This window comes from Acipenser ruthenus, chromosome 59 (assembly GCF_902713425.1).
Source record: "Acipenser ruthenus chromosome 59, fAciRut3.2 maternal haplotype, whole genome shotgun sequence".
In the NCBI taxonomy this organism is placed as follows: Eukaryota; Metazoa; Chordata; class Actinopteri; order Acipenseriformes; family Acipenseridae; genus Acipenser; species Acipenser ruthenus.
Window position 1 is genome coordinate 4,338,659 of NC_081247.1, and position 24,192 is coordinate 4,362,850.

General features: G+C 47.5%; 2 protein-coding genes across 4 annotated transcripts in view; both read right to left on the minus strand.

The window, feature by feature from the left end:
• LOC117966786 (epsin-1-like) overlaps positions 1-5,811 on the minus strand; it is a 39,940-nt gene extending 34,129 nt beyond the window's left edge. Inside the window, exon 1 of one of the 2 annotated variants that reach the window (XM_059018325.1) lies at positions 5,598-5,811. The gene's annotated coding sequence lies outside the window, so the exon portion shown is untranslated. The remainder of the gene's footprint in view (positions 1-5,597) is intronic. The other variant, XM_059018324.1, reaches the window with a different exon arrangement.
• Positions 5,812-14,349: 8,538 nt separating this feature from the next.
• LOC117968568 (zinc finger protein 628-like) lies at positions 14,350-23,802 on the minus strand. 2 transcript variants are annotated; one of them, XM_059018400.1, is made up of 5 exons: positions 23,676-23,802; positions 21,177-21,945; positions 18,760-20,272; positions 18,350-18,523; positions 14,350-16,969 (listed from the first exon to the last, which is right to left on the minus strand). In XM_059018400.1, the coding sequence occupies exons 2-5, from the start codon at positions 21,639-21,641 to the stop codon at positions 14,586-14,588; spliced, it is 4,536 nt and encodes a 1,511-aa protein (XP_058874383.1). In that variant the 5' UTR covers positions 21,642-21,945; positions 23,676-23,802; the 3' UTR covers positions 14,350-14,585. The 2 variants fall into 2 exon arrangements, with proteins under 2 accessions (XP_058874383.1, XP_058874384.1); XM_059018401.1 differs by having other exon boundaries at positions 23,706-23,790.
• Positions 23,803-24,192: the final 390 nt, after the last annotated feature.

Here is a 24,192-nt window from a genome sequence, read left to right on the forward strand (position 1 = left end):
AGGCACAGGCACACTGTTTAATCAGTGACTGGTACATCATTCCCTGCTAAAGCAGCCCTGTGCATCCTCCCTCGTGTAATATGAACAGCTTGTGAATCCAGTTTCCTCCCTGTGACGCTGCACTGCTGCAGGACTCTCTCAACGCACCTCCACAGGATCTCATATTAACAACATCTAATCAGAACACCACCACCAACATGTTTAAAGCTCTCTTCAGTCTTAAGATAAGCAGCAGTCTTGCTGAGGTTGTATTTAACAGCAGTCCAATATAATAAAATTCCAGAAGCTAATAAAACCATAAAACTATAAAATCAGCATTATCACACACCACACACCACACCCCCCCGACACACATACTGAGACACACAAACACACGCACGGGCACACACACCCACCACACCCCTGACACACACACACACACACCCAACCCCCCCGACACAAGCACGCACGCACACACACACACACACACGCACACACACACACACGCACACGCACACGCACACACACACACACACACAACCCCCCCCGACACAAGCACGCACGCGCACACACACACGCACACACACCCCACCCGACACACACACACACACACACACACACACAGACACACACACCCCCCAACACACACACACACACACACACACACATACCCCCAACCCCCCCGACACAAGCACGGACGCACACACACACACACACCCCCCACACCCCGACACGCACACACACACACCCCACCCCCGACACACACACACACACACACACACACACACTCCACCCCCGACACACACACACACACACACACACACACACACACACACTCCACCCCCCGACACACACACACACACACACACTCCACCCCCGACACACACACACACACACACACTCCACCCCCCGACACGCACACACACACACTCCACCCCCGACACACACACACACACACACACACACACACACACACACACACTCCACCCCCGACACACACACACACACACACACACTCCACCCCCGACACACACACACACACACTCCACCCCCGACACACACACACACACACACACACACTCCACCCCCCGACACACACACACACACACACACACACACACACACCCCACCCCCGACACACACACACACACACACACACACTCCACCCCCGACACACACACACACACACACACACACACACACACACACACACACACTCCACCCCCGACACACACACACACACACACACACACACTCCACCCCCGACACACACACACACACACACACACACACTCCACCCCCGACACACACACACACACACACACAAACACACACACACACACACACACACACACTCCACCCCCGACACACACACACACACACTCCACCCCCGACACACACACACACACACACCCCACCCCCGACATGCACACACACACACACACACACACACTGACACACCCCCCACCCCCCGACACCCCTCGACACACATTACAAAAAAATGTAAATACCTTAAGTTCAAAAGATTGGTCTGTGCTGCCAGAGGCTCGCTTGGCAGCCATTTCTGGGTTTCTTTGTAACCAATAGAAGATCAGCTTTTCCCACAGCTAGCCAATCAGAAGTGACAGGGGTGGGTGGTAAACACTTTTTAAAATGTGTGTGTTTCGATGCTAGACTTCCACAATTCTGTTTTCAGAAACTTGCGTGGCTCTCTACAAATATACCCGGAGTGTCTTTCTAGCAACAGAACCAAGAGAGGAAAAATAAAGAACGGCAAATCTTGTTCTCCCGGGTGTCGGGCGATACGTAATGCACACACCTGGAGACACACACACCCTGACAGATACAGACACTACGACTACTGATTTTCCACGATCGCGGAATCACGGACGGAATCGCAGAATCAGGATTGGGAATGGAATTCTGCTTTGCAACGGCACCTTTAAAAAAAATGTGCAAACTGCTGTTATTCTCCTACAAAAAATAATGGATTGCTTTGAAAACTACACTACTGGGGCTCCCGAGTGTCGCATCCAGTAAAGGCGCTCAACGTGGAGTGCAGGATGCGCCCTATAGTCTGGAGGTCGCCGGTTCGAGTCCAGGCTATTCCACAGCCGACCGTGGACGGGAGCTCCCAGGAGGCGGCGCTCAATTGGCCGAGCGTCGCCCAGGGGGAGAGGGAGGGTTAGGTCGGCCAGGATGTCCTCGGCTCACTGCGCACCAGCGCCACCTGTAGTCTGGCCAGGCGCCTGCGGGCTCGCCTGTAAGCTACCCGAGAGCTGCGTTGTCCTCCGACGCTGTGGCTCTTGGGTGGCTGCACGGTGAGTCCGCAGTGTGAAAAAAAGCAGTCGGCTGACGGCACACGCTTCGGAGGACAGCGTGTGTTCGTCTTTGCCCTCCAGAGTCAGCGCAGGTGTGCTGTGAGCTGAGCCTAAAAATAATTGGCGATTCCAAATCGGGAGAAAATAATAAAAATAACTGGCAACGAAGAAAAGAAAACTACACTACCCAGAAGCCCAGTGATGACTCGTGTATAAAACGTTTTGGTATGTTTATTTGGATCATTGGATAACGAGAATACAGGTGGTTTTGTGGGCGTTACGCTGATGGCTGTTTGTCTGTTGCGGCGCTGCGTGTGCTGTGTGACTTGAGTTGTTTTGTGAGTTCTATTCTGTGGAATAATTTTGGAGTTGTGCATACAGAAAAGTATTAAAAAAAAAAAACCATTGTCAACCCCCCCCCCCCCCGATTAAAATAAACTTGATTTATTTAGTTATTATCTCAAATCCGTTACTCCGTCACCCGCTCAACACAAGGAAACGGCACAGTGGCTGAGGTGACACCTTTAATTTTATAACTTCTCATTCTAATTTATCATTAACTTCTTAATAATACTACGTACTCTGAGTGATTTTTACTCGTGTTGCTATATTATTATTATTATTATTATTATTTATTTCTTAGCAGACGCCCTTATCCAGGGCGACTTACAATTGTTACAAGATATCACATTATATTTACATACAATTCCCCATTTATACAGTTGGGTTTTTACTGGAGCAATCTAGGTAAAGTACCTTGCTCAGGGGTACAGCAGCAGCGTCCCCCACCTGGGATTGAACCCACGACCCTCCGGTCAAGAGTCCAGAGCCCTGACCACTACTCCACACCGCTGCCCTATAACATGGCTCTCTCTACTCTAGCTATTGTAGTAAGAACAGAAAATGATGACAATTGTAGATTCAACAATGAGCGGACCAATAAATTCTTATTTATTTTACCAACTGTACCGAACACAAAGCCAATGTGTTTATTGTGCAATGGATGTGTGTCAGTAGTTAAGGAATACAATATGAAAAGGCATTTTGAAACCAAACAAGGAGCTTTTAGAAATACGTATCCAGAGAGCACAGGAGATAGAAGCTCAGAAGTAGAGGCGCTGATCTCTTCTTAACAGTTATGCTATTAATGTGTCACGTACATTTTAAAATGTTTCTAATGGTACTCTGTTAAATTCTCACACTGTTCTATTACTAAAGTACTATTCATATGGTAGAATGTGTAAGTCTTGTTCAATATATGAACATTAAGTTATGTGATATTTATTATTACTTAAAAATGTGCAGAGTAAAATACTCTGGCACGCCTACTCCTAACTTTTTTTCCCCAATCTGGCCCACTTAAATTTAAAAACTAGTTGAAGAGCTCTGCTCTAAGTAAGGCACCTCTGTCTGTCCAGGGTATACGAGAAACGCAAGCAGCTTCACAGCATAAACCAGTCTGCGTTGTTGAAGATGAAACTACAGGATGGGAGAGGTAAGTGTCCTGAACATTGTATTTAAATTGTAGCTATATGAAAATGGTATATTTTTGTAATGATGCCCCTCGTTTTTGACTGGTCTGTATATTGTAATGCCAGCAATAGGCTGTTTTTTCAAAACACCTTTATTTGTTGACTGACCTCTCAGGGACTTAAATAAAAAAAAAAAAAAATAATATAATAGATTTTTTAATGTAAAAATGTTATTTACGTTCAAATTACGTTGGAAAAAAAGGGATTGGTCATTTTGAAAAACGGAATTTGCCATTCCCAAAATGGAAAATCAGGAGCCCTAAAATACACCCACACACACAGATACACTCACGGACACAAACTGACACACACACTGAAACATACACACTGACACACACACTCACACAGACACAGACACAGACACACACATACACACTGATACACACATTGATAGTCACCGAGACAGACACAAATACACACACACTGACACACAGACTCACTGAGACACAGAGACAGAATCACAGACACACTGACACACACACACAGAGATAGAGACACAGAAACACACTCACCGAGACAGACAGATACATACACTGACACACACACACATACATATGCACTGACACACACACACAGATAGAGACACAGACACACACTCACCGAGACAGACAGATACATACACTGACACACACACACATATGCACTGACACACACACTGATACACACACTGATACAGTCACCGAGACAGACACAAATACATACACACTGACACAAACACACTGTGACTCAGAGACATACACTCTGACACACACACACACAGAGACAGACACACAGATACACCAACTGACACACACTGAGACAGACACACAGACCCAGATACACCAACTGACACACACGCAATGAGACAGACACACACACACACACACACACACACTGAGACAAACAAACACACACACACACACACATTAACTGACACACATACATTGAGATTCGCAGTTCAAACAGACACATGAACCGCTGCTGAAAACAGCCACCAGTTTAAAAACACGAATTTGCAATCTGACAGAAACAGCGCGCCTGCGCGTTTAAAAATCTAAATGACCGCGTCAGACAGCAGACGGGGCATTACTATTATTATTTATTTCTTAGCAGACACCCTTATCCAGGGCGACTTACAATTGTTACAAGATATCACATTATATTTACATACAATTACCCATTTATACAGCTGGGTTTTTACTGGAGCAATCTAGGTAAAGTACCTTGCTCAAGGGTACAGCAGCAGTGTCCCCCACCTGGGATTGAACCCACGACCCTCCGGTCAAGAGTCCAGAGCCCTGACCACTACTCCACACTGCTGTGAGCAATGTAACAAGTAGAATCACCATCATAATCATAGTAATAGTCCTAATCATAATCGCCACTAATGATATTGCGTACGGTATCTGGGTTTGCAGTCGTCATATTATTATTATCATTATTATCATACCAACCCATTGAGAAGTGAAGGTCCGGCGGGTTCTGTGACTAGAATACTGTAACTAAGCTGGCATGTGTATTCATTCAATAACCCTGTGCAGGGCAGGGCAGGGTACAGTATGGAGATCATCAATACACCGGAGGAGAGTGTGTGTGTCAATATTTGTTTGGATCACTCGCTAAGCGATCTGTTAGAAAATACGCGCAACTCTCTCGCCGTACTGTCTGCGCGAATACTGGCAATCAATCGAGGTACAGTCACTGTAATAATAATAATAATAATAATAATAATATCGATATTAATGAGAGACGGACGTGTTGGGTTCTGCCTCCCGGCGCGACTCACCATCCCTCCCGGCTCTCAGCTGCACCGGGCCGCCATCTCCCCGCTGGATGAACAGATCAAGCCGATATTTGGGTGTTTTTTAAGTTTTTTTTTTTCCACCGAGTTTAATTCTGATGTATCCCGAGATTTCTCGTCTCTCAGATTCTGACCCTTTCCTCCAGAAACACTGTGAAACAGGAACAAGATGGCACCCCGTTTCCGCTTCCGGGATCGTCATGTCAGGATTATTAATAAGGTGGGCGGGACTAACCGGAAAGGGCGCGCCGGGTAATATTAATCAGAGGTGACGTCACACAGTCCGCTCGGGTTATTGGCTGTGAAAGGACGCCACGGGCATGTCGTTTATTTTCAGTGTTGTTCTTTGTAAGCTGTTAATTTATTGCTTTAGCTTCTAAGTTATTTTTTTAGTTTCTTCACGTTGCGTCCAGATTTTACAGGGTTGGAAATAAGACTCCTGTTCCACAGCAGTTTGATCCATTCCTGGTTTCACTATGAGTTTGATAATAAGAAACACCTGAACTTGTTACCTATACACACTGTGGCTAATCAAACTGGTTAAAACATGGAATGGGTGACACTGCTGTCTTATTCCCAGCCCTCCTGTTGGAAGGTGTGTTAGTTTATAATACCACGTCACTGATCCATTACACTTCAATCACACATTGAACCCACATCACTGATCCATTACACTTCAATCACACATTGAACCCGCATCACTGATCCATTACACTTCAATCACACATTGAACCCGCATCACTGATCCATTACACTTCAATCACACACTGAACCCACATCACTGATCCATTACACTTCAATCACACACTGAACCCACATCACTGATCCATTACACTTCAATCACACATTGAACTTGCATCACTGATCCATTACACTTCAATCACACATTGAACCCGCATCACTGATCCATTACACTTCAATCACACATTGAACCTGCATCACTGATCCATTACACTTCAATCACACACTGAACCCGCGTCACTGATCCATTACACTTCAATCACACACTGACCCATCACTGATCCATTACACTTCAATCACACATTGAACCCACATCACTGATCCATTACACTTCAATCACACATTGAACCTGCATCACTGATCCATTACACTTCAATCACACACTGAACCCACGTCACTGATCCATTACACTTCAATCACACACTGAACCCGCATCACTGATCCATTACACTTCAATCACACATTGAACCCACATCACTGATCCATTACACTTCAATCACACACTGAACCCGCGTCACTGATCCATTACACTTCAATCACACATTGAACCCACATCACTGATCCATTACACTTCAATCACACATTGAACCTGCATCACTGATCCATTACACTTCAATCACACACTGAACCCACATCACTGATCCATTACACTTCAATCACACATTGAACCCGCGTCACTGATCCATTACACTTCAATCACACACTGACCCATCACTGATCCATTACACTTCAATCACACACTGAACCCGCATCACTGATCCATTACACTTCAATCACACATTGAACCCACATCACTGATCCATTACACTTCAATCACACACTGAACCCACATCACTGATCCATTACACTTCAATCACACACTGTACCCGCATCACTGATCCATTACACTTCAATCACACATTGAACCCGCATCACTGATCCATTACACTTCAATCACACATTGAACCCGCATCACTGATCCATTACACTTCAATCACACACTGAACCCGCATCACTGATCCATTACACTTCAATCACACACTGAACCCACATCACTGATCCATTACACTTCAATCACACATTGAACCCGCGTCACTGATCCATTACACTTCAATCACACACTGACCCATCACTGATCCATTACACTTCAATCACACACTGAACCCGCATCACTGATCCATTACACTTCAATCACACACTGAACCCACATCACTGATCCATTACACTTCAATCACACACTGTACCCGCATCACTGATCCATTACACTTCAATCACACATTGAACCCGCATCACTGATCCATTACACTTCAATCACACATTGAACCCGCATCACTGATCCATTACACTTCAATCACACACTGAACCCGCATCACTGATCCATTACACTTCAATCACACATTGAACTTGCATCACTGATCCATTACACTTCAATCACACATTGAACCCGCATCACTGATCCATTACACTTCAATCACACACTGAACCCGCATCACTGATCCATTACACTTCAATCACACATTGAACCCGCATCACTGATCCATTACACTTCAATCACACATTGAACCCGCATCACTGATCCATTACACTTCAATCACACACTGAACCCACATCACTGATCCATTACACTTCAATCACACATTGAACCCGCATCACTGATCCATTACACTTCAATCACACACTGAACCCACATCACTGATCCATTACACTTCAATCACACACTGAACCCGCATCACTGATCCATTACACTTCAATCACACATTAAACCCACATCACTGATCCATTACACTTCAATCACACATTGAACCCGCATCACTGATCCATTACACTTCAATCACACACTGAACCCACATCACTGATCCATCACACTTCAATCACACACTGAACCCGCAGCACTGATCCATTACACTTCAATCACACATTGAACCCGCATCACTGATCCATTACACTTCAATCACACGCTGAACCCACATCACTGATCCATTACACTTCAATCACACGCTGAACCCGCATCACTGATCCATTACACTTCAATCACACATTGAACCCGCATCACTGATCCATTACACTTCAATCACACACTGAACCCGCATCACTGATCCATTACACTTCAATCACACACTGAACCTGCATCGCTGATCCATTACACTTCAATCACACACTGACCCATCACTGATCCATTACAATTCAATCACACACTGAACCCACATCACTGATCCATCACACTTCAATCACACATTGAACCCGCATCACTGATCCATTACACTTCAATCACACATTGAACCCGCATCACTGATCCATTACACTTCAATCACACATTGAACCCACATCACTGATCCATTACACTTCAATCACACATTGAACCCACATCACTGATCCATTACACTTCAATCACACATTGAACCCACATCACTGATCCATTACACTTCAATCACACACTGACCCATCACTGATCCATTACACTTCAATCACACATTGAACCCGCATCACTGATCCATTACACTTCAATCACACACTGATTGAATCTGCATCACTGATCCATTACACTTCAATCACACATTGAACCTGCATCACTGATCCATTACACTTCAATCACACATTGAACCCGCATCACTGATCCATTACACTTCAATAACACATTGAACCCGCATCACTGATCCATCACACTTCAATCACACATTGAACCCACATCACTGATCCATTACACTCCAATCACACATTGAACCCACATCACTGATCCATTACACTTCAATCACACATTGAACCAGCATCACTGATCCATTACACTTCAATCACACATTGAACCCGCATCACTGATCCATTACACATCAATCACACATTGAACCCGCATCACTGATCCATTACACTTCAATCACACACTGACCCATCACTGATCCATTACACTTCAATCACACACTGAACCCACATCACTGATCCATTACACTTCAATCACACATTGAACCCGCATCACTGATCCATTACACTTCAATCACACACTGAACCCGCATCACTGATCCATTACACTTCAATCACACACTGACCCATCACTGATCCATTACACTTCAATCACACATTGAACCCGCATCACTGATCCATTACACTTCAATCACACATTGAACCCGCATCACTGATCCATTACACTTCAATCACACATTGAACCCACATCACTGATCCATTACACATCAATCACACATTGAACCTGCATCACTGATCCATTACACTTCAATCACACATTGAACCCACATCACTGATCCATTACACTTCAATCACACATTGAACCCACATCACTGATCCATTACACTTCAATCACACACTGAACCCACATCACTGATCCATTACACTTCAATCACACACTGAACCCACATCACTGATCCATTACACATCAATCACACATTGAACCCGCATCACTGATCCATTACACTTCAATCACACATTGAACCCACATCACTGATCCATTACACTTCAATCACACATTGAACCCACATCACTGATCCATTACACTTCAATCACACACTGAACCCACATCACTGATCCATTACACTTCAATCACACATTGAACCCACATCACTGATCCATTACACTTCAATCACACACTGAACCTGCATCACTGATCCATTACACTTCAATCACACACTGAACCCACATCACTGATCCATTACACTTCAATCACACATTGAACCCGCATCACTGATCCATTACACTTCAATCACACATTGAACCCGCATCACTGATCCATTACACTTCAATCACACATTGAACCCACATCACTGATCCATCACACTTCAATCACACATTGAACCCACATCACTGATCCATTACACTTCAATCACACATTGAACCCACATCACTGATCCATTACACTTCAATCACACACTGACCCATCACTGATCCATTACACTTCAATCACACATTGAACCCGCATCACTGATCCATTACACTTCAATCACACACTGATTGAATCTGCATCACTGATCCATTACACTTCAATCACACATTGAACCTGCATCACTGATCCATTACACTTCAATCACACATTGAACCCGCATCACTGATCCATTACACTTCAATCACACATTGAACCCGCATCACTGATCCATCACACTTCAATCACACATTGAACCCACATCACTGATCCATTACACTCCAATCACACATTGAACCCACATCACTGATCCATTACACTTCAATCACACATTGAACCAGCATCACTGATCCATTACACTTCAATCACACATTGAACCCGCATCACTGATCCATTACACATCAATCACACATTGAACCCGCATCACTGATCCATTACACTTCAATCACACACTGACCCATCACTGATCCATTACACTTCAATCACACACTGAACCCACATCACTGATCCATTACACTTCAATCACACATTGAACCCGCATCACTGATCCATTACACTTCAATCACACATTGAACCCGCATCACTGATCCATTACACTTCAATCACACATTGAACCCGCATCACTGATCCATTACACTTCAATCACACACTGACCCATCACTGATCCATTACACTTCAATCACACATTGAACCCGCATCACTGATCCATTACACTTCAATCACACATTGAACCCGCATCACTGATCCATTACACTTCAATCACACACTGACCCATCACTGATCCATTACACTTCAATCACACATTGAACCCGCATCACTGATCCATTACACTTCAATCACACACTGACCCATCACTGATCCATTACACTTCAATCACACATTGAACCCGCATCACTGATCCATTACACTTCAATCACACATTGAACCCGCATCACTGATCCATTACACTTCAATCACACACTGACCCATCACTGATCCATTACACTTCAATCACACATTGAACCCGCATCACTGATCCATTACACTTCAATCACACACTGACCCATCACTGATCCATTACACTTCAATCACACACTGAACCTGCATCACTGATCCATTACACTTCAATCACACACTGAACCCACATCACTGATCCATTACACTTCAATCACACATTGAACCCGCATCACTGATCCATTACACTTCAATCACACATTGAACCCGCATCACTGATCCATTACACTTCAATCACACATTGAACCCACATCACTGATCCATCACACTTCAATCACACATTGAACCCACATCACTGATCCATTACACTTCAATCACACATTGAACCCACATCACTGATCCATTACACTTCAATCACACACTGACCCATCACTGATCCATTACACTTCAATCACACATTGAACCCGCATCACTGATCCATTACACTTCAATCACACACTGATTGAATCTGCATCACTGATCCATTACACTTCAATCACACATTGAACCTGCATCACTGATCCATTACACTTCAATCACACATTGAACCCGCATCACTGATCCATTACACTTCAATCACACATTGAACCCGCATCACTGATCCATCACACTTCAATCACACATTGAACCCACATCACTGATCCATTACACTCCAATCACACATTGAACCCACATCACTGATCCATTACACTTCAATCACACATTGAACCAGCATCACTGATCCATTACACTTCAATCACACATTGAACCCGCATCACTGATCCATTACACATCAATCACACATTGAACCCGCATCACTGATCCATTACACTTCAATCACACACTGACCCATCACTGATCCATTACACTTCAATCACACACTGAACCCACATCACTGATCCATTACACTTCAATCACACATTGAACCCGCATCACTGATCCATTACACTTCAATCACACACTGAACCCACATCACTGATCCATTACACTTCAATCACACATTGAACCCGCATCACTGATCCATTACACTTCAATCACACACTGACCCATCACTGATCCATTACACTTCAATCACACATTGAACCCGCATCACTGATCCATTACACTTCAATCACACATTGAACCCGCATCACTGATCCATTACACTTCAATCACACACTGAACCCACATCACTGATCCATTACACTTCAATCACACATTGAACCCGCATCACTGATCCATTACACTTCAATCACACACTGACCCATCACTGATCCATTACACTTCAATCACACATTGAACCCACATCACTGATCCATTACACTTCAATCACACACTGAACCTGCATCACTGATCCATTACACTTCAATCACACATTGAACCCGCATCACTGATCCATTACACTTCAATCACACATTGAACCCGCATCACTGATCCATTACACTTCAATCACACATTGAACCCGCATCACTGATCCATTACACTTCAATCACACATTGAACCCACATCACTGATCCATTACACTTCAATCACACACTGACCCATCACTGATCCATTACACTTCAATCACACATTGAACCTGCATCACTGATCCATTACACTTCAATCACACATTGAACCCGCATCACTGATCCATTACACTTCAATCACACACTGACCCATCACTGATCCATTACACTTCAATCACACATTGAACCCACATCACTGATCCATTACACTTCAATCACACACTGACCCATCACTGATCCATTACACTTCAATCACACACTGAACCCGCATCACTGATCCATTACACTTCAATCACACACTGATTGAATCTGCATCACTGATCCATTACACTTCAATCACACATTGAACCCGCATCACTGATCCATTACACTTCAATCACACATTGACCCTGCATCACTGATCCATTACACTTCAATCACACATTGAACCCGCATCACTGATCCATTACACTTCAATCACACATTGAACCCGCATCACTGATCCATTACACTTCAATCACACACTGACCCATCACTGATCCATTACACTTCAATCACACATTGAACCTGCATCACTGATCCATTACACTTCAATCACACATTGAACCCACATCACTGATCCATCACACTTCAATCACACATTGAACCCGCATCACTGATCCATTACACTTCAATCACACATTGAACCCGCATCACTGATCCATTACACTCCAATCACACATTGAACCCACATCACTGATCCATTACACTTCAATCACACATTGAACCCGCATCACTGATCCATCACACTTCAATCACACATTGAACCCACATCACTGATCCATTACACTTCAATCACACATTGAACCCGCATCACTGATCCATTACACTTCAATCACACACTGAACCCACATCACTGATCCATTACACTTCAATCACACACTGACCCATCACTGATCCATTACACTTCAATCACACATTGAACCCACATCACTGATCCATTACACTTCAATCACACATTGAACCCACATCACTGATCCATTACACTTCAATCACACATTGATTTGACATGCAGTCATTATTCTCGTATCAGTGACCATGTATTTGTTTGAAGTAAATGTTCTCTAGTATGCTTGTGTATTTGTACCTGTGGTTATTATTGCTGGTTATTTACAATGAACACAGTGAACATGGCAATAATGTGGGCAGCTGTGTGTTACTTTTCAGTGTAATTGTAATTCTAACTCTAATAACTGCAGTGTAATTAAAAGTGTAATTGTAATTGAACAAAATAGCTTTGGAATTGCAATTTCAGCCTGTCAGTGACGTCATCCATCCCCATCCCAGCAATATAAACCAGCCTGTCAGTGACATCATCCACCCCCCATCCCAGCAATATAAACCAGCCTGTCAGTGACATCATCCACCCCCCATCCCAGCAATATAAACCAGCCTATCAGTGACATCATCCACCCCCCATCCCAGCAATATAAACCAGCCTGTCAGTGACATCATCCACCCCCCATCCCAGCAATATAAACCAGCCTGTCAGTGACATCATCCACCCCCCATCCCAGCAATATAAACCAGCCTGTCAGTGACATCATCCACCCCCCATCCCAGCAATATAAACCAGCCTGTCAGTGACCTCCTCTCCCCATCACCACGGCTGCACATTCACAATCAGAGCTCTCAGTGAGAGAGAAACGTCGATGACCGTGACGTGTATCAACAGCATGTACAGAACAGTAGAGAATAAGAATTAGCAATGAAATGTTTAATCACAACATGATAAGTGGCTCTCCAGAGATGCAAAAGAAAATTGATGGACAGACAGACAGACAGACAGACAGACAGACAGACAGACAGAGTAGCACTGGAACGGTAAATTCATTTTCAGCAATCAATCCAGCTGTAATTGTAATTAAAATTGTCCGGGTCTGGTACAATCAAACACAATGGCGTAAGATTCAACGCTGCTCCCGCGAGAGCGAGCGCTCACGAGCTGCTCAGATCAGAGTCCCTCTCGCAGTGCTGAGCTGCACTACCTCCTCCTGCCCTCCAGGGGGCAGTGTTGACAGTCTCTGTGCTCCTGGGGGAGCTGGCTGCAGTGGCGAGGCTGTGTGCCCCAGGGGTCGCAGTGGAGCTCTGCAGGACGAGGGTGTCAGTGTCCGTGTGTATGATGTTAGCAGAGTCAGTGTGTATGATGTCAGCAGAGTCAGTGTGTATGATGTCAGCAGAGTCAGTGTCGGTGTGTATGATGTCAGCAGTGTCAGAGTCAGTGTGTATGATGTCAGCAGTGCCAGTGTCAGTGTGGTTCTCAGTGTGGCTGCAGGTCTCAAGTATCTGCAGTGTGTGCGGTTCTCCCTCGGCACTCCGAATAATCAGCAGTTTCTGTTCCAGGGGTGTCGGACCCACCCCGGTGTTCCCAGGTACCCCCAGCTCCTCCACACAGAGTCGGGTCTGGGCCCCATCGGCACCCCTCAAAACCAGAACGTTCCTGAGCCCCCCCGCTGTTTGCACCGTCTCAATGTGCAGGTCCTGCAGCACTTCCTGTTCCTGCTCCTCCACTTCCTGTGGATGCACTTCCTGTTCCTGGTGATGCACTTCCTGTTCCTCCACGTCTTGTTGACACACTTCCTGTGGCTCCACTTCCACTTCCTGGTGATGCACTTCCACTTCCTGTTCCTCCACTTCCACTTCCTGGTGACACACTTCCTGTTCCTCCACTTTCACTTCCTGTTCCTGGTGACACACTTCCTGCTCCTCCACTTCCACTTCCTGTTCCTGTGGCACCGCCTCGCCCGTCCAGTTAAGCTCCGAGTCGGTCGAGTGCTCGATTCTCACCCCCTCTCCTGCCTCTATGGACTGTTCCCGCTCCCCTCCCCCTGACCCGGGCTGGTTCTGACACGGTTCCCCGCAGGGCTCCGGTACAATCTGGATCTCGATGTTCTGGACTGTGGGGCTCCTCGTCAGTATCGGGGTGTCTGGTGTGCGGAGGCAGGGTTGTCCCAGCTGGTTAGTGACCGCGCCGCCCTCATTAACATGGATATCATCACTCCTGCCCTGCTCACCCACACCGACACTGGCACTGCCGGGACTGGTGGCCCCAGACTGGTTAGACTGGGGCTGGCTGCTACTCCCAGTCAGGATGGTTTGTATAAGGGGGGCCGGGCCAGCGCTAGGACCGTTACTCCCCCCTCCCCTTCCCCCTCCAACGCTTCCCACAAGAACCAGCTTCCCTGCAGGCTTGGCCCCCAATCCGCTCCCTGGATTCGAAGTCTGGGCGCTGGCCGCAGGGTTCGGGGGTAGCTCCCCCTTCCTGGCCTGCCTCGTCCTCTTCCTGGGGTTCCTGGTCTTTCCCGGGGAACAACCGCTCCCCTCCAGACCGCCCAGCCGCGGCGCAGCCCCCAGTGCAATCACTGCCCCCGATACTGGCTGCAACACAGCGGTGCTCTGCTGCTGGGGCTGGGGCTGGGGCACCAGCAGGAGTTTGGGGGACCCCCCGGGGGTCGTCGGGGGGCACTGCAGGAGGAGGAACTTTTGGGGTGGCGGAGGAGGCGGAGGCGGGGGGGGCTGAGGAATGGGTACGAGCTGCAGACCCGTGGGCGTCTGAATCAAGAAGTAATTCTGCTGTTGCTGCGGCTGCTGCTGCTGTATCTGCTGGGTCTGCAGATTGAAAACCTGGGGCTGGACCGGAGCCGGGCTCGAACCCAGGATCAGGGCCTGGCTCCCAGCAGCAGCAGAACCAGCAGCAGAGTTAAACACCAAAGTGGCGGTGGTGTGAGCTGAAGCAGGGCAGGAAGAGGAGGAGGAGGAGGAGGAGAGGGGGTTGAGAATGACACTGTGCCCAGTGGAGCTGTCCCTGATGCTATTGGTATTACTAGCATGACTATTATTGATATTATTATTATTGTTATTGCTGATGCTGTGACTCTTGCTCTCGCCGGCGGTGGTGCCGCCCTGGTGGGTGCGCAGGTGCCTCTGCAGGTAGGAGTTCATCACGAAGCCCTTGCCGCAGAGCTGGCAGCGGTAGGCCCGCTCAGTGGAGTGCGTGCGCTGATGCAGCTGCAGGTTGGAGGAGTGGGTGAAGGTCTTGCCGCACTGCGGGCAGCCGTAGGGCCGCTCGCCGGAGTGCGTGCGCTGGTGCTGCCGCAGGTTGGAGGTCTGGGTGAAGGTCTTGCCGCAGGTGGGGCAGGCGTGCGGCCGCTGGCCCGAGTGCAGCTGCGAGTGGCGGCGCAGGCAGGACGTGTTGCGGAAGGTCTTGCCGCAGGTCTGGCAGGCATAGGGCCGCTCGCCCGTGTGCAGCCGCAGGTGGTACTGGAAGTGCGAGCTCCACTTGAAGGTGAGGGCGCAGTGAGGGCAGGTAAAGGCGCGCACACCTGCAGAGGGGGAGAGGGGAGAGAGTGGAAAGGGTTAATGTGTGTGTCAGTGTATCTCTCAGCGTGTCAGTGTATCTCAGTGCATCTCACTGTGTCTCTCAGCGTGTCAGTGTATTTCAGTGTATCTCAGCGTATTTCAGCGTGTCTCAGTGTGTTTCAGCGTGTCTCAGTGTGTCAGTGTATCTCAGTGTGTATCTCACTGTGTCTCAGTGTATCTCAGTGTGTCAGTGTATCTCAGTGTGTATCTCACTGTGTCTCAGTGTATCTCAGTGTATATCTCTTAGTGTGTATCTCATTTCCATTTACAATTCATATTTATTTATTTACATCTTTATAGTGTTTTGTAGCCTATATTATTGTATTGGATTGTATTTACTGGTGTGCATGCACTGGTGGATTGTGCAGTATTTGTATTGTATTGTATTTACCGGTGTGCACACGCTGGTGGATTGTATTGTATTGTATTGTATTGTATTGTATTGTATTGTATTGTATTGTATTTACCGGTGTGCACGTGCTATTGTATTGTATTGTATTGTATTGTATTGTATTGTATTGTATTGTATTGTATTGTATTTACCGGTGTGCACACGCTGGTGGATTGTATTGTATTGTATTGTATTGTATTGTATTGTATTTACCGGTGTGCACACGCTGGTGGATTGTATTGTATTTGTATTGTATTGTATTGTATTGTATTGTATTTGTATTGTATTGTATTTGTATTGTATTGTATTGTATTGTATTGTATTTACCGGTGTGCACGCGCTGGTGGATTGTATTGTATTTGTATTGTATTGTATTTGTATTGTATTGTATTTACCGGTGTGCACGCGCTGGTGGATTGTATTGTATTGTATTGTATTGTATTGTATTTACCGGTGTGCACACGCTGGTGGATTGTATTGTATTTGTATTGTATTGTATTTACCGGTGTGCACGCGCTGGTGGATTGTATTGTATTGTATTGTATAGTATAGTATTGTATTGTATTTACCGGTGTGCACGTGCTGGTGGATTGTATTGTATTGTATTGTATTTGTATTGTATTGTATTTACCGGTGTGCACACGCTGGTGGATTGTATTGTATTGTATTGTATAGTATAGTATTGTATTGTATTTACCGGTGTGCACGTGCTGGTGGATTGTATTGTATTGTATAGTATAGTATTGTATTGTATTTACCGGTGTGCACGTGCTGGTGGATTGTATTGTATTGTATTGTATTGTATTGTATTGTATTTACCAGTGTGCACACGCTGGTGGATTGTATTGTATTGTATTGTATTTGTATTGTATTGTATTGTATTGTATTTACCGGTGTGCACGCGCTGGTGGATTGTATTGTATTGTATTGTATAGTATTGTATTGTATTTACCGGTGTGCACGCGCTGGTGGATGTTCAGCAGTGACGAGCGTTTGAAGGTCTTGCCGCACTCAGTGCAGCGGTACGGCCGTTCCCCGGTGTGATCACGCACGTGATAGCGTAGCCCAGACGAGCCCTTGAACGCCTTGCCACACTCTGAGCAGCGGAACGGGCGGTCCGAGGGGCCTGGGGAGAGGAGGGGGGTAGAATTCATACACTCTGAGCAGCGAAACGGGCGGTCCAGGGGAGAGAGGGGGGTAGGGGGGGTGGCGATATTCTACACAGAACACACAGTCACATATCTGTACAACAACAAAAAAACACCAGCGATCCCCCCCCAACTTTCTCCTCCCTCCTCTCCCTCCTTCCCTCTCTCCATGTGAGCACACTCCCCCACTCCACTGCCCTCTCTCCTGACTCACCTCCCTGCTGCTGCTGTTGCTGCTTCCCAGTCCTCCCCACCTGCTCTGCTCCAGCCAGCTGGCTGCTGCTCCGGGTCCCTGGGGTGGGGTTCGAGGGGGGGGGCGAGGCCGGCACGGCCACCAGGCTGACGTTGGCCCCCACGCTGCCCAGCTGGCAGGGGATCTCCCCCTCCAGCAGGGGGCAGTGTGCGCCCGGGAGCAGCGCCTGCCCCTCGCAGTGTGAGCGCTGGTGAGACAGCAGGCTGGGCAGTGTGGAGAAGCTGCACTCACAGGAGGCACACTTGAACCTGGCACCCCCCCCAGGGGAGGGGGAAGGGGGCACGGGGGGGTCGAGGGGGAGCAGAGGCTGGCTAGGGAGGGGTCGGTGCGCCTGTGAGCGGTGCCTGGCGAGCCCCGACGCGTTTTTAAAAGTCTTCCCGCAGACCAGGCAGCCGTTGGCGATGCCCTGTATAGGGTTAGCCCCGCCCCCAGCGACCACCGAAGCCCCGCCCCCTCCTCCGCTGGTCTCCACGACGACCTCCGGGGCGGAGGACAGGTGAGAGGTCAGCTGGTGCTTCTCCAGCTCAGCTTCCACCCGGAACGTCTCGCCACAAACCCCACAGCGGTACAGCGTCTCCACCACCGTCTCCACAAACACCCCCTCTCCCGTGGGCTCGGGCCCCCCAGCCTGCGCGTAGGCCTGCTCGATGGCGTGGCTCTGCAGGTGCTTCTGCAGGAAGGGCTGGGAGATAAACAGCTTGAGGCAGAGCGGGCAGCAGAGCCGCTGGGGCGGGGCGCTCAGGGCAGCAGCGGCATCGCTGGGGGGGAGTCTGTACAGCAGGGTGGGGCTGTCAGTGTTACCAGCGTTGCTGCCGTCGTTCGCATGGCTGTGAGTGAGTCTGTACAGCAGCGCAGTGTCGTTACTGCCAGCGCTGTAGTTCAGGAGTGTGTTCTCATCACTGACGCTGCTATCGTTAGCATGGCTGCCGACACTGTGAGTGAGTCTGTACAGCAGCGCGCTGCCCTCGGGATTGCCAGCGCTGCCTCTGTCTTCACTGCCCTCAGGATTGCCAGCGCTGCCTCTGTCTTCATTGCCCTCAGGGTTGCCAGCGCTGTAGTTCAGCCCCGCGTTGTCACTGCCGACGCTCTCGTTGTGAATGAGTTTGTAGAGCAGCGTGGCGTTGCTGTCCTCAGCGCTGTCTCTCTGCTCGTTGCCGTGGCCCCGGGGCCGGGGGGCCCGGCGGGGGGGCCTCTCCTCCCCGGTGTGTGTGCGCTGGTGCTGCCGCAGGTTGGTGGACTGGGTGAATGTCTTGGCGCAGGTGGGACAGGTGTAGGGCCGCGCCCCCGAATGCACGCTCTGGTGCCGGCGCAGGCTGGACGAGCTCTTGAAGCTCTTGGGGCAGCTGCTGCAGGCGTACGGGCTCTCACCGGAGTGCTGGCGCAGGTGGTACTGGTAGTGAGAGCTCCACTTGAATGAGAGGCCGCACAGAGCACACTGGAACGCACGCACACCTGTGTGCACGCTGCGGTGGACCTGAGGGGGGAGAGACATCAATATGAGCAAGGACAGAGGAGAGACATTAATATGTACAGTTTGCCTTGTCATTTCCATCTGATACAAAGACATTTCATTGCATCAATATCTGGGTCTAGTGCTGTATATTATAAAGACATTTCAGAGGGCTGGACCACATCAATATCAGGGTCTAGTGCTCTATATTATAAAGACGTTTCAGAGGGCTGGATTGCATCAATATCAGGGTCTAGTGCTATATATTATAAAGACATTTCAGAGGGCTGGATCGCATCAATATCAGGGTCTAGTGCTGTATATTATAAAGACATTTCAGAGGGCTGGATCGCATCAATATCAGGGTCTAGTGCTGTATATTATAAAGACACTTCAGAGGGCTGGATCGCATCAATATCAGGGTCTAGTGCTGTATATTATAAAGACATTTCAGAGGGCTGGATCGCATCAATATCAGGGTCTAGTGCTGTATATTATAAAGACATTTCAGAGGGCTGGATCGCATCAATATCAGGGTCTAGTGCTGTATATTATAAAGACACTTCAGAGGGCTGGATCGCATCAATATCAGGGTCTAGTGCTGTATATTATAAAGACACTTCAAAGGGCTGGATCGCATCAATATCAGGGTCTAGTGCTATATATTATAAAGACATTTCAGAGGGCTGGATCGCATCAATATCAGGGTCTAGTGCTATATATTATAAAGACATTTCAGAGGGCTGGATCGCATCAATATCAGGGTCTAGTGCTGTATATTATAAAGACATTTCAGAGTGTAGTAACGCACAGTAAAAACACCGCAGAGTGTAGTAACGCACAGTAAAAGCACCGCAGAGTGTAGTAACGCACAGTAAAACCCTGGTGAATCTCGTGTAGATGTCGTTTCTCTCGCGCTCTCTCTCACCTGCAGTAGGCTGGCTCTCTTGAAGCTGCGCCCGCAGTCGCTGCAGTGGTAGGGCTTCTCCCCCGTGTGGCCGCGCTGGTGGTACAGCAGGGCGGAGGAGCCCTTGAAGGCCTTGGGGCAGTGGCTGCAGCGGTAGGGCCGCTCACTGGTGTGGCTGCGCAGGTGATGGCTGAGCCGCGACGACCACTTGAACGTCTTGCCACACTCCAGACACTGGAACGGGTTCCCCTCCGCCACCGCAGCCCTGCCCGAGGCCGAGCTGGGGGCCCCGCTCTCACCGGCCAGGGAGCTCACCGCTGCCTCCAGCACGCTCAGCTCCTCTCCCCCCACCCCCGGACCCAGGGAGCTCTGCAGGGCGGTGAGGGAGGAGAGGGGGGCCAGAGGGGTCAGGTCCTGCAGGGAGGAGGGGGGCACAGTCAGGGAGAGGGGCTGGAGACCCCCCCCCACTACGGAGCCGGCAGACATGGGGAGGAGGGAAAGGAATGGATGGAATAGGAGGGGGGGGGGTAGTGTGTGGTCCAGCTCTCTGCCTCTCTATATCTCTCTCTCTCTCAGTTCATTCCTGTTGCTGTAGAGAGAGGTGTTGTTTTCTGAGAGTTCTGTTCAGTGTCGCTTCAGAAATATCCTTTTAAATACAGTGAACTTTCTCTCTCTTCTCCGATACACTCTCTCTCTCCTCTCCTCCGATTATTTTTCTTTCTCTCTCTCTCTCTCTTTCTCTGTGTTTTCAGGTCTCCCCTCATTTCTCTATGCCATGTCAGCGCAGGAGCTGGAACAAAAAAACAATACAGACCAACATGTTAAAATGAAAGCAGAACAGACAGACAGACAGACAGACAGACAGACATGTGCTCCTCTAGATACATGTGAAAATGTATGTGTGACAGACAAACAGCCTCCACACACACCCAGATTCTGATACTCTCAATAACTTGTGCTAAAAAAAAGTCCTTAGCACCCTTTATAAAAGCTGACCCTAGTAAATCTGTCCCTCTCTGTGCTTTCCTATGCTTTACCATACACCTCTGTGCTTTACAATGCTTCCTTATGCTTTACCAGACCTCTCTGTGCTTTACAATGCTTCCCCATGCTTTACCAGACCTCTCTGTGCTTTACAATGCTTCCCTATGCTTTACCAGACCTCTCTGTGCTTTACAATGCTTTACCAGACCTCTCTGTGCTTTACAATGCTTCCCTATGCTTTACCAGACCTCTCTGTGCTTTACAATGCTTCCCTATGCTTTACCAGACCTCTCTGTGCTTTACAATGCTTCCCTATGCTTTACCAGACCTCTCTGTGCTTTACAATGCTTCCCTATGCTTTACCACACCTCTCTGTGCTTTACAATGCTTCCCTATGCTTTACCAGACCTCTCTGTGCTTTACAATGCTTCCCTATGCTTTACCAGACCTCTCTGTGCTTTACAATGCTTCCCTATGCTTTACCACACCTCTCTGTGCTTTACAATGCTTCCCTATGCTTTACCAGACCTCTCTGTGCTTTACAATGCTTCCCTATGCTTTACCAGACCTCTCTGTGCTTTACAATGCTTCCCTATGCTTTACTACACCTCTCTATGCTTATAAATGCTTCCCTATGCTTTACCAGACCTCTCTGTGCTTTACAATGCTTCCCTATGCTTTACCAGACCTCTCTGTGCTTTACAATGCTTCCCTATGCTTTACCAGACCTCTCTGTGCTTTACAATGCTTCCCTATGCTTTACTACACCTCTCTGTGCTTTACAATGCTTCCATATGCTTTACCAGACCTTTCTGTGCTTTACAATGCTTCCCTATGCTTTACTACACCTCTCTATGCTTATAAATGCTTCCCTATGCTTTACCACACCTCTCTGTGCTTTACAATGCTTCCCTATGCTTTACCAGACCTCTCTGTGCTTTACAATGCTTCCCTATGCTTTACCACACCTCTCTGTGCTTTACAATGCTTCCCTATGCTTTACCAGACCTCTCTGTGCTTTACAATGCTTCTCTATGCTTTACCACATCACTGTGCCTTATTACACTTTGCTGTGCTTTTACTGCGGGGCACTTTTAACGGCTGGTTTACCAGTTTGTTTTTAATATGCTTTACTATAACATATGCATATACACATCAGAACTGTAGTGATAGTAGAATTGCTTTTTACTATTCTAGTTCACAATGTGTGTGGTACCGAGTAATTCAGCTGAATTATAGTAATTAAACGCAAGGAACTGAGCGATTTCAACAAGACCGACTCTGCGTAAATCATTAATATTAAACATTTTCTTTGTTAATCTGCGGCTAGAGTGGCCGCCGGGTTTTAACGCTTATTTACGACAACAGCGGCAAAGAGCGGAAATTCATCGCTTACATAACAAAACAAAACAAGGCTTGCCCTTTAATAATAAGTGTCAGCCGACACCCCACCCCCTCGCCTGCCCCTTTAAAAGCCCCCCTCGCTCGTCTCGCTCAGCGCGGCTCTTCGCGCCGCCTCCTCTGTCTAACAAATACCTCAGAAAAAACTAGAAGCCCGAACCGAACCTGGTCGTTCCGAGTCCACCGGGGATTCAAAGCGGCAGAACCGACGGGGGTTTGAAATTTTTACTCAATTAATTTTAAATGTTTCTTTGTTTTTTTTTCTCCTTCCTCGCTGCGGTGCGAGACACACAACCTTTACGATCAGCTCGCGCAGACAAACAGGCAATCGCCGTCCAGCAACGCCGCTTCTCATTGGCCGGCGTCGCCACCCGGCCGCGTCTGTGATAGGACGCGGAAAACAGGGGACGTTTTTCTAGTCCAAATTCGTTTAAAAATCGGTTTGGATCTCGGTTTACACGAAACCGACCCTAGAAACCAGTAAATCGGCGGGTTCTGGCGGATAAAAACGGCCTGAAACTGGTCGAATTTGAGCTGGAAATGAACAACAATGGGTGTGGCTTTCTGCCCCTTTGCGCGGAGCATCTTGGGAGATGAAGTCTTTTTAGGCTTTGTAGTTCGTGCCGTAAAATGGAAGCGGCTGGGAAACCCG

Bases quoted from the DNA above. Each gene is read 5' to 3' on its own strand.
- LOC117968568 (XM_059018400.1), bottom strand. From the start codon at position 21,641: ATGTCTGCCGGCTCCGTAGTGGGGGGGGGTCTCCAGCCCCTCTCCCTG. The intron at 20,273-21,176 runs GTGAGAGAGAGC...CTCCCCCCTCAG, and splicing joins AGAGAGCCAGCCTACTGCAG to GTCCACCGCAGCGTGCACAC. The intron at 18,524-18,759 runs GTGAGTCAGGAG...TCCTCTCCCCAG, and splicing joins GCAACAGCAGCAGCAGGGAG to GCCCCTCGGACCGCCCGTTC.